Source organism: Coregonus clupeaformis, chromosome 23 (assembly GCF_020615455.1).
Source record: "Coregonus clupeaformis isolate EN_2021a chromosome 23, ASM2061545v1, whole genome shotgun sequence".
NCBI lineage: Eukaryota > Metazoa > Chordata > Actinopteri > Salmoniformes > Salmonidae > Coregonus > Coregonus clupeaformis.
The window spans coordinates 46,708,682-46,720,966 of record NC_059214.1 but is presented as its reverse complement, the minus strand read 5'-3'; the positions used below and the strand labels follow the sequence as shown (position 1 = coordinate 46,720,966).

Below are 12,285 nucleotides of genomic sequence, written 5' to 3'. Positions count from 1 at the left end.
GGAGTCTTGTTGATAAATGTGACTTGATGCCTGAGTTGCAGAGGCCTTGATTCATTCATCACTATTCCTCCCCCATTTCACCTCTAAACAAATAGCAAGCGCAACACTCAATACCCACAGGGTATACTCAATACTCACAGGGTATACTCAATACTCACAGGGTATACTCAATATTCACAGGGTATACTCAATACTCACGGGGTATACTCAGTACTCACAGGGTATACTCAATACTCACAGGGTATACTCAATACTCACGGGGCATGACAGTGAGGGTGAAGTTTGAGCTGGCAGAGCGGACCTGGTTGGTCGCGGTGCAGATGAAGAAACCGGAAGTCTCCATGGAGACATTGAATAGAGATAGAACACCATTTTCTGAAAGAATGGAGGAATCAGGAAGTTACAATTCTGAGAGGACAGCTGCACGTACACACTGATAGACAAATCAGGATGTTTTGCTAATAACCACTGCGGCCCTGCCAATATTATATGGCTTGCTTGAAGTAAAGATGAACACCACACACACACACAAACAACATACTCTCAGTGGTCCTCGCTGGGAATGCTCTGGGGGTGTTCCTGACATCGTATGTCTTCCAGCCATAGGTGGGGGCGGGGGAGCCCTCCTCAGACACACATGTCAGGTTGATGTTGCTCCAGTACTCTGCTTCGCCCTGCACCCTGACGATGGGCACAGAGGGAGCCACTGGAGAGGGAAGCAAACGTCACATCATGTTGTGTCGTTTGTCAAGTAGTCCAGTAGAGGGCAGTGGAGTGCTAATGAACACCCTTGAGCAGGGCTGTCCAAACCTCTTCCTGGAGATCTACTGTCCTGTCGGTTTTCAGTCCAACCCTAATTTAGCATATCTGATTCAGCTAGTTAAGGTCTTGTTGAGCAGCTAATCAGGTGTGTTAAATTAGGGTTGGACTGAAAACCCACAGGACGGTAGATCTCCAGGAAGACGGTTGGGCAGCCATCTTGCTGAAGGAAACTTCTGAGATCTAAGCAGTGGAGGGTATTTTACTTTTACATGACATCTATTCCATCTTTAAACAGATGTAACCTTTTCACCCACACCAGACTTCATCTATCATAGTACTATTTCTCTACATGGACTACAGGTCAACATCTACTACTGTTCTCACCAAGGACCACCAGTTCGGTGGTGGCGGAAGGCTTCCCCTCATCGTCTCCAGGGATCTGCAACCTGCACTGCCAAAGCCTGTTCTCCTGCATGGACACCTGGCGGAGGGTCAGGGTGCTCCGCCCTCCAGGGACGTCATGGGTCATCTCTGCTCGGCCCTTATAGGAAGGTTTGATGTCCAGTTGATTGTTGGTAGAGTAGAACGAGGCGATAATAATCTACACGAATCAGGGAGACACAAAATAATACATCCACATTCTGCACATAGCTTAGCCTACACACCGCAATGCACACACTCAGTGGTCAAATGTGCTTCCTTTATTGGAATAGGCAACCTGGGCTGGACGTAACATAGTAAATGTTAAATCCAGGACACTCAAATTAGTAAGTTATGCTACTTTCAGTATGGTATGTATTAATTTGTGGATGTCTATCATCCATTTTGTATGATATGTTACGAAATACAATTCGTATGACGTTACGGATTGCAATTCGTACAATATGTTACGAATTCCAATGTGTTGTGGCTAACGTTAGTTAGGTGGCTAACGCTAACGTTAGCTAGGTGGCTAACATTAGTTAGGCTAAAGGTTAGGAGTTAGGTTAAAGCAGGGGTCCCCAAACTTTTTCCTGTGAGGGCCACATAACTTTTCCCTTCTCTGATGGGGGGCCGGTGTCAGTTTGTAACAGAAAAAGTGTGACGATCGTAGGGGAGCTTAAAAAATTTATTGTTTTCCAGAAAGCCACACATAACCAAATAACCCTTTCCAGGTTCTTTACAGAAAAAAAGTCAGGAAACAAATAATAACACTATTAATGAAATAAATAATAACTAAATAACCCTCTCTGAGTTCTTCACAGAAAAAACAGGAAATAAATAACACTATTTATGAAATAAATAATAACTAAATAACTCTCTCTGGGTTCTTCATAGAAAAAAAAGCCATGGAACATTAACTTTCTGTTGTGCCATGCACAATCTTAACAGATAAAAGTTCAGCTCAGTTGTCAGAGCAGAATCTCTCTGACACATATGAGCAGTCTCTTAAAGTTCTTGTGTTCCTTCCTTATAATCCTTTTGTAGGTTCCAGTAGGCTTGTAGACACCGCTGTTTGCAGCTCTCTCTCATCAACTTCCCTGTGAAAACCACAAAGGAAGCAGGTTGAGAAACTGAACTAAGTGATACAGCACCTACACAGCACAATACATTTCACTACCAGTATGGTTGTAAAGATGGATTTTATCCCAGTAGATTTTATTATGATTATATTTGTTTATGCTCAGAATGACTCATTCAAGTCAGAAAAGTGAGCTTACCTATGTATGTTCATCAGTGTGAACTGTGGGCCTGCATCTGGCTGGTGAGAAGTTGAATATCAGGTTCCATTCTAGTTACAGCCAGTCTCAAGCACTGATGCAAATGTTCATCTGTCAATCTTGATCTCATCAGAGTTTTCAGCAGTTTCATGCGAGAAAAGGTTTTCTCGCAGATATACGTGCTGCCAAAAACTGTGGACATTTTCATTGCGTGTTTTTGATGTTTGGATATGTGTCGTTTGGGAGGGCGGCATAGAAGTCAATGAGACTGTTGGGCTTGAATGCGTCTTTCAGAACATCACAGTTCTGTAACTCAGCCAACTCAAACTGATATGAAGGCTGGGCTTCATCAATGTCGGCAACAAAGGGGTTCTGAAAAAGACGGATTTCTTTTGCATGAACATGTAGTTCACTGAATCGCACACCGAACTCCGCCTTCAGCATTTCCAGTGCTTCCACGCACTTTTCAGCTGGGAACGGGACCGCTGGGTTCTCTGTCGACAGGTTTTGGGTAGCAGGAAGATGGACGAAGTTGCGCTTTTTCACTTGTTCCAAAAGCAGCGCTAATTTCACCTCAAATGCTTTTATGTGTGAATACATGTCGCAAATGAGTTTCCCCTCGCCTTGTAGCTGCAAGTTAAGGCTGTTAAGTATTTCTGTCACGTCTGTTAAAAATGCGAGGTGCCATTTCCATTCTGGGTCGATCAGCTCTGGGACCGTTTTGTCTTTTAAATGAAGAAATGCGTTAATTTCGGGTAGCAGCTCGTAAAAACGCCTCAAAACTCTGCCCCGGCTCAGCCATCGGACCTCTGTGTAGTACAGCACATCTCCGTGCGTAGACTCCAGTTCAGACAGGAATTCTTGGAACTGCCTGTGTTTAAGTCCCTTTGCTCTGATGAAGTTTATGCACGACACCACAACCTTCATTACAGAATCCCACGTCAACACTTTGCAGCACAGTGCTTGCTGGTGAATTAGGCAGTGGACTCGTAGCGGGGCGGTGAGACCCCTTTTTTCCAACTCCCGGTTCATGCGTCCTATTAGACCGCGAGTTTCGCCCACCATGCTAGGAGCCCCGTCAGTCGTGATGCTAGCTAGCTTTGACCAGTCCAGGTCCAACTTCTCCATGGTTTGGCACACTTTGTCAAAAATATCCTCTCCCGTTGTAGTCCCTTTGAGACTTTGGAGGGCTGCCAGCTCCTCGCATATCTCAAAGTTTGCGCTAACTCCACGAATAAAAATGAGCAGTTGCGCTGTGTCTTGCACGTCCGTGCTCTCATCCAGTGCTAATGAAAAAAAGTCAAATTCTTTCGTCTTCTGCTGCAGCTGGGCATATACATTACTCCCGATTTCTTCAACGCGTCTGGTGATTGTACTCGCCCGACAGACTTACGGCATTAAATGCATCTTTCTTCTCGGGACACACCTCCTCCGCGACAGCATCCATACATTTCTTAACAAACTCTCCGTCAGTGAAAGGCTTACCGCTGCTTGCTATCAGTTTAGCAACCCGAAAGCTGGCCCGAACGGATGCCTGGTTCAGCTGAGCTTGGCGTACAAATGTATTCTGCTGAGATAGTAGTCCACTTTTTTAGCTTTGAGAGTTTGTCTGCTCGTATTTGGCCTTGCAAGCTATCGTACTTGTCTTTGTGACGGGATTCATAGTGTCGGCGAAGATTGTATTCTTTGAATACCGCCACCGTCTCTTGACAGATGAGACAAACAGCCTTTTCTTTGCATTGAACAAAAAAAGAATCGTTTGTCCACTGCAGGTTAAATACCCTGCATTCTGAATAAATTTTTCTCTTACCTAACCTTTTCGCCATTATTCCGTTCTCTCTTTGACAGGGCCGGGCCTAGGATTTTTTTTCTGGAGGCCAAATAGGAAAAAAATCCGATAGCGTCTCTGGTATTGTTCAGAGGGCCGGGCCAAATGTGCTGACGGGCCGTATCCGGCCCGCGGGCCGTAGTTTGGTGACCACTGGGTTAAAGGGTTAGGGGAACGGTTAGCTGACATGCTAAGTAGTTGCAAAGTAGCTAAAAAAGTAGTACGTGGTTGCAAAGTTGGCAAAATGCTAAAGTTGTCCGTGATGAAATTCGAACACGCAACCTTTGGGTTGCTAGGCATCCACGTTATATGTCCACCTATCCACACCAACCAACCACCCTCCTTTTGTGTTTGCCTTAAGTAACCTTCTGTCTTATTTAACCCTACCAAATGTAACATATCATACTAATTTGAGTGACGGATTTTAGTTTACTATGTTATGTCTAGTCTATGAGACCAGGCTGCAATAGGTCATGCCTTTCGTACCATAGCAGAAAACAAATCATTCAGTCAACATTTATGCCGGTTATAGAGAATGGCGATATCTTCTATATTGAATCGATTGGCTGCAGTTTATTATAGCACACTATGCTTTATTAAGGGCGACAGGTTCAGTACACATCACTGCATTCTGTATCAGAAAGTAGGCGGGTCCTCTTTGAAGTCTTGTAGATCGATGCATTGCACTCTTTTTGTTTATAAATCCCTTTTGCACAAACTTCCGCTGTACCTTATTTCATTATTAACCTACAGACGTACGAGTTACCAGACCCGGTCTCAGGGATGGCAAACTCTAGAGATCCCTTCGATCTCCACCGAATTAGCTAAATCTGCTTTTAGTATTTTTTGCACCTTGTGGAATAATCTCCCAAACTCTCTAAAATATGATGATGATTTGGTGCCTCTAAGGCAATTCAGACGGCTGATTGAGGACCTTTTTACAGAAGAATGTGTTTGTTTTCAATTATTGTGTTTTGTATCTCAGTTTTGCTTTTCGTACTGTATTGATGTGATTTATTTTTTTATAGGGCTCATCTGTAAAGAGGCCATGGTCTCAGCATGACTCCCATTCAAAATAAAGGTTAAATAAAAATGTGCACCTGAAAACACTCTACTTGACCCAACTGTAGTCGTTCTAATTATCTTTATATCAGCATTTAACTTGGTGTTTCCATCTCTCGAGAAACAGAGGCAATAGTTGCAAAGCATTTACAGTCCCTTGCAAAAGTATTCATCCCCCTTGGCGTCTTTCCTATTTTGTTGCATTACAACCTGTAATTTAAATGGATTTTTATTTGGTTTTCATGTAATGGACATACACAAAATAGTCAAAATTGTTGAAGTGAAATTAAAAAAATTACTTGTTTCAAAAAATGTTAAACAATAAATAATGGAAAAGTGGTGCTATGAAGCCCCTAAATAAGATCTGGTGCAACCAATTACCTTCAGAAGTCACATAATTAGTTAAATAAAGTCCACCTGTGTGCAATCTAAGTGTCACATGATCTCAGTATATATACCCCTGTTCTGAAAGGCCCCAGAGTCTGCAACACCACTAAGCAAGGGGCACCACCAAGCAAGCAGCACCATGAAGACCAAGGAGCTCTCCAAACAGGTCAGGGACAAAGTTGTGGAGAAGTACAGATCAGGGTTGGGTTACAAAAAAACATCTGAAACTTTGAACATCCCACGGAGCACCATTAAATCCATTATTAAAAAATGGAATATATGGCACCACAACAAACCTGCCAAGAGAAGGCCGCCCACCAAAACTCACGGACCAGGCATGGAGGGCATTAATCAGAAAGTCAACAAAGAGACCAAAGATAACCCTGAAGGAGCTGCAAAGTTCCACAGCGGAGATTGGAGTATCTGTCCATAGGACCACTTTAAGCCGTACACTCCACAGAGCTGGGCTTTACGGAAGAGTGGCCAGAAAAAAGCCATTGCTTAAAGAAAAAAAATAAGCAAACACGTTTGGTGTTCGCCAAAAGGCATGTGGGAGACTCCCCAAACATATGGAAGAAGGTACTCTGGTCAGATGAGACTAAAATTGAGCTTTTTGGCCATCAAGGAAAACGCTATGTCTGGCGCAAACCCAACACCTCTCATCACCCCGAGAATACCATCCCCACAGTGAAGCATGGCGGTGGCAGCATCATGCTGTGGGGATGTTTTTCATCGGCAGGGACTGGGAAACTGGTCAGAATTGAAGGAATGATGGATGGCGCTAAATACAGGGAAATTCTTGAGGGAAACCTGTTTCAGTCTTCCAGAGATTTCAGACTGGGACAGAGGTTCACCTTCCAGCAGGACAATGACCCTAAGCATACTGCTAAAGCAACACTTGAGTGGTTTAAGGGGAAACATTTAAATGTATTGGAATGGCCTAGTCAAAGCCCAGACCTCAATCCAATTGAGAATCTGTGGTATGACTTAAAGATTGCTGTACACCAGCAGAACCCATCCAACTTGAAGGAGCTGGGGCAGTTTTGCCTTGAAGAATGGGCAAAAATCCCAGTGGCTAGATGTGCCAAGCTTATAGAGACATACCCCAAGAGACTTGCAGCTGTAATTGCTGCAAAAGGTGGCTCTACAAAGTATTGACTTTGGGGGGGTGAATAGTTATGCACGCTAAAGTTTTCAGTTTTTTTGTCTTATTTCTTGTTTGTTTCACAAAAAAATATATTTTGCACCTTCAAAGTGGTAGGCATGTTGTGTAAATCAAATGATACGAACCCCCAAAAAATCCATTTTAATTCCAGGTTGTAAGGCAACAAAATAGGAAAAATGTCAAGGGGGGTGAATACTTTCACAAGCCACTGTACATTTACTAAATGGAGCCATCCCTTAAAACACCCTTCATCTCTTGTCTTCTGACTGACCTTTGGATCCTCAGGGCTATCAGCTTCCATGGACCATGAGATGATGACCAGCGTCAACGGATTGACTGGCATGGCAGGTATGAAACTACACACCAGGGTGACATCATCGCCTCGCGCAACCTCATATGTAGGTTGTTGAATGGTCACCTGAAGGCCCCTGGCAGATGAGAACACTAGAAAAAAAAATGAGTCATATTCCATTCATCTCAATACTCAGATATTTCTCTAAATCACTTTCAAATGTATTGTATACCAGTTGCATATCATTGTATAGGCCTATGGAATTTTGAAATATACAATTCTGACATAAAGAATTACACACACTGAACAAGAATATGCTGAACTCATAAATGATGACATGATTTTTTTTAAACAGTTGCAAGTTAAAGTTGAACCTACAGCCTGTCAAGCAAAAGTGGAAATATCTTAGACAGGTTTGGGGAAGTGATCATATTTGCCATTGATTCAACACACTGAATCATGACATATAGGCCTATTCAAAATTAAATACTCTACAAAACAATCTAATTCAAGCACAAGAAACATCCTAAATGCATCAAATACATGATATATAATACATTTAGAAAATGTAACAAAGGTCACATTTCATCCTATAGTTCCGGGAGAATGTGGTTAATGATTAACCAGGGTGTTGAAACTGCAACATGACATGACATACAAGATAGGGACAGATGAAGCAAAGCAACTCTTGACGTAGAAAATCTATCCATATGATTTGATTGCCAGTGACTTCCCCCTACAGTAGTCTGGGGGAAAAGGTGTTGGCCGTTTTGCAATTAATAACTGAAAGATTACAAATGAAGTCGAGAAGGCTACACATACCTGCAAGTATGAAAAATAGTATCATTGTCGATGTCCCCTTTTCAATCACCCACAGGAATACTGTTGCAGTCCTCTCTGGTGTCAAATGTTCAATATTGGAGCTCCAAGCGCACCTCACACAGGTAAACCAAACCGCAGGCACCTGGGGTGTATTCATTACGTCTTGCAACGGAAACCATTTACCGTCTAAGAACCAAACGGAAGCAGGTGGAACGAAATGGGGAGGGACCTTTTTTAAATTTTAATTTAACCTTTATTTTATCAGGGAGTCATACTGAGACAAGGGTCTCTTTTATAGATGGGCCCTGAATTACATACATTACAGAAAATACAAAATGCAAGTAGGAAGAAAAACATGGTCATAAAAAACAAAAACATTCATCAGTAATAAGGTCCTCAATCAGCTTTCTGAATTGCCCTAAAGGCACCAAAACATCCAATTTAAGAACACTTTGAAGAATGTTCCACAAATAAGGTGCAAGAAAACTAAAAGCTGATTTACCTAACTCCGTAGAGACCAAAGGAATTTCCAGAGTTAGCCATCCCTGAGACCAGGTGTGGTAACTTGTATGTCTAAAGTTGAGTGAAGATGTTAGGTACAAAGGGCTTTATAAATGAAAACATAGCAATGTACCAACCTATGTGACATTAAATAGGGCCAACCAACTTTCTGGTAGAGAATGCAGTGATGAGTATTAAAATAGTTGCTCGTAATAAAGCGCAGTGCGCTATGATAAACTGCATCTAATGGCTTTAATGAAGTGGCAGTTGCGTTCATATAGATGATGTCGCCATAGTCTAGGACCGATAGGAACGTCGACTGAATAATCTGCTTTCTACTATTTAGCGAGAGGCAGGACCTATTTCTATAGAAGAAACCCATATTTATTATCAGCTTCTTAACTAACTCATCAATATGCTTTTTAATAGACAGCTTTTCCTCTATCCAGATGCCCAGATATTTGTAAGCACAGACACGATCAATATGGACATAATCTAAAGTACATACAGTTGAAGTCGGAAGTTTACATACACTTAGGTTGGAGTCATTAAAACTCGGTTTTCAACCACTCCACAAATGTCTTGTTATCAAACTATAGTTTTGGCAAGTCGGTTAGGACATCTACTTTGTGCATGACACAAGTCATTTTTCCAACAATTGTTTACAGACAGATTATGTAAACTTCTGACCCAGTGGGTCAGAAGTTTACATACACTAAGTTGACTGTACCTTTAAACAGCTTGGGAAATTCCAGAAAATGATGTCATGGCTTTTGAAGCTTCTGATAGGCTAATTGACATCATTTGAGTCAATTGGAGGTGTACCTGTGGATGTATTTCAAGGCCTACCTTCAAACTCAGTGCCTCTTTGCTTGACATCATGGGAAAATCAAAAGAAATCAGCCAAGACCTCAGGAAAAAATGTGTAGACCTCCACAAGCCTGGTTCATCCTTGGGAGCAATTTCCAAACGTCTGAAGGTACCACGTTCATCTGTACAAACAATAGTACGCAAGTATAAACACCATGGGACCACGCAGCCGTCATACCGCTCAGGAAGGAGACGCGTTCTGCCTCCTAGAGATGAACGTACTTTGGTGCGAAAAGTGCAAATCAATCCCAGAACAACAGCAAAGGACCTTGTGAAGATGCTGGAGGAAACAGGTACAAAAGTACAGTGAGGGAAAAAAGTATTTGATCCCCTGCTGATTTTGTACGTTTGCCCACTGACAAAGACATGATCAGTCTATAATTTTAATGGTAGGTTTATTTGAACAGTGAGAGACAGAATAACAACAAAAAAATCCAGGAAAACGCATGTCAAAAATGTTATAAATTGATTTGCATTTTAATGAGGGAAATAAGTATTTGACCCCCTCTCAATCAGAAAGATTTCTGGCTCCCAGGTGTCTTTTTATACAGGTAACGAACTGAGATCAGGAGCACACTCTTAAAGGGAGTGCTCCTAATCTCAGCTTGTTAACTGTATAAAAGACACCTGTCCACAGAAGTAATCAATCAATCAGATTCCAAACTCTCCACCATGGCCAAGACCAAAGAGCTCTCCAAGGATGTCAGGGACAAGATTGTAGACCTACACAAGGCTGGAATGGGCTACAAGACCATCGCCAAGCAGCTTGGTGAGAAGGTGACAACAGTTGGTGCGATTATTCGCAAATGGAAGAAACACAAAAGAACTGTCAATTTCCCTCGGCCTGGGGCTCCATGCAAGATCTCACCTCGTGGAGTTGCAATGATCATGAGAACGGTGAGGAATCAGCCCAGAACTACACGGGAGGATCTTGTCAATGATCTCAAGGCAGCTGGGACCATAGTCACCAAGAAAACAATTGGTAATGCACTACGCCGTGAAGGACTGAAATCCTGCAGCGCCCGCAAGGTCCCCCTTCTCAAGAAAGCACATATACAGGGCCGTCTGAAGTTTGCCAATGAACATCTGAATGATTCAGAGGAGAACTGGGTGAAAGTGTTGTGGTCAGATGAGACCAAAATCGAGCTCTTTGGCATCAACTCAACTCGCCATGTTTGGAGGAGGAGGAATGCTGCCTATGACCCCAAGAACACCATCCCCACCATCAAACATGGAGGTGGAAACATTATGCTTTGGGGGTGTTTTTCTGCTAAGGGGACAGGACAACTTCACCGCATCAAAGGGACAATGGACGGGGCCATGTACCGTCAAATCTTGGGTGAGAACCTCCTTCCCTCAGCCAGGGCATTGAAAATGGGTCGTGGATGGGTATTCCAGCATGACAATGACCCAAAACACACGGCCAAGAAAAAGCACATTAAGGTCCTGGAGTGGCCTAGCCAGTCTCCAGACCTTAATCCCATAGAAAAGCTGTGGAGGGAGCTGAAGGTTCGAGTTGCCAAACGTCAGCCTCGAAACTTTAATGACTTGGAGAAGATCTACAAAGAGGAGTGGGACAAAATCCCTCCTGAGATGTGTGCAAACCTGGTGGCCAACTACAAGAAACGTCTGACCTCTGTGATTGCCAACAAGGGTTTTACCACCAAGTACTAAATCATGTTTTGCAGAGTGGTCAAATACTTATTTCCCTCATTAAAATGCAAATCAATTTATAACATTTTTGACATGCGTTTTTCTGGATTTCTTTGTTGTTTATCTGTCTCTCACTGTTCAAATGAACCTACCATTAAAATTATAGACTGATAATGTCTTTGTCAGTGGGCAAACGTACAAAATCAGCAGGGGATCAAATACTTTTTTCCCTCACTGTATCTATATCCACAGTAAAACGAGTCCTATATCGACATAACCTGAAAGGCCGCTCAGCAAGGAAGAAGCCACTGCTCCAAAACCGCCATAAAAAAGCCAGACTACGGTTTGCAACTGCACATGGTGACAAAGAACATACTTTTAGAACTGTTTGGCCATAATGACCATCGTTATGTTTGGAGGAAAAAGGGGACAGCTTGCAAGCCGAAGAACACCATCCCAACCGTGAAGCACGGAGGTGGCAGCATCATGCTGTGGGGGTGCTTTGCTGCAGGAGGGACTGGTGCACTTCACAAAATAGATGGCATCATGAGGAAGGAAAATTATGTGGATATATTGAAGCAACATCTCAAGACATCAGTCAGGAAGTGCAAGCTTGGTCGCAAATGGGTCTAGCACATCACAGATAGTAAATTGTTAAAATGAAAACTGATTGACTAGAAGTTGACGGGTTAACCATTGAGTCAGCTAGAGGCTGGCAGAGGGAAGAGCAGTCGATTGACTGACCAGGGTCAATTAAACCATTGTTTCTCTCAAATAAAAAGCCTGGCGAGATAAAATGATTATTATAAGCATCACTTATCCCATTCTTTTCAGTTATGATGCCAGAGTCTGACAGAACTTGCCTAGGCAGGGAAGAAGAGGGATTTGTACGCTTCAGTGCATTTACTGTTTTCCAAAATTTAGAAGGATCACCAGAGATAGAGCTTAAAAAATAGCTTGATTTAGTTTTCTTAATCGAGATAGTACATCTGTTTCTCAATTGTCTGAAAGATTGCCAGTCCACTACAGAGTCAGTTTTCCCTCAAATCAAATCAAATTGTATTGGTCACATACACATATTTAGCAGCTGTTATGTCGGGTGTAGCGAAATGCTTGTGTTCCTAGCTCCAACAGTGCAGTAGTATCTAACAATTCACAACAATACACACAAATCTAAAAGTAAAAGAATGGAATTAAGAAATATATAAAAATTAGGATGAGCAATGTCGGAGTGGCATTGACT

The 12,285-nt window shown here is 42.5% G+C and overlaps 1 protein-coding gene across 1 annotated transcript in view; it reads right to left on the bottom strand.

Annotated features, from left to right (window-relative positions):
- Positions 1-8,172, bottom strand: part of LOC121536569 (cell surface A33 antigen) — a 15,728-nt gene extending 7,556 nt beyond the window's left edge. Inside the window, exons 1-5 of the mRNA XM_045206736.1 lie at positions 8,019-8,172; positions 7,176-7,348; positions 1,147-1,363; positions 542-706; positions 259-375 (exon numbers count right to left, since the gene is read on the bottom strand). Of these exons, the coding sequence (XP_045062671.1) occupies positions 259-375; positions 542-706; positions 1,147-1,363; positions 7,176-7,348; positions 8,019-8,043 (697 nt within the window). The 5' untranslated portion in view covers positions 8,044-8,172. The remainder of the gene's footprint in view (positions 1-258; positions 376-541; positions 707-1,146; positions 1,364-7,175; positions 7,349-8,018) is intronic.
- Between the last annotated feature and the right edge of the window lie 4,113 nt (positions 8,173-12,285).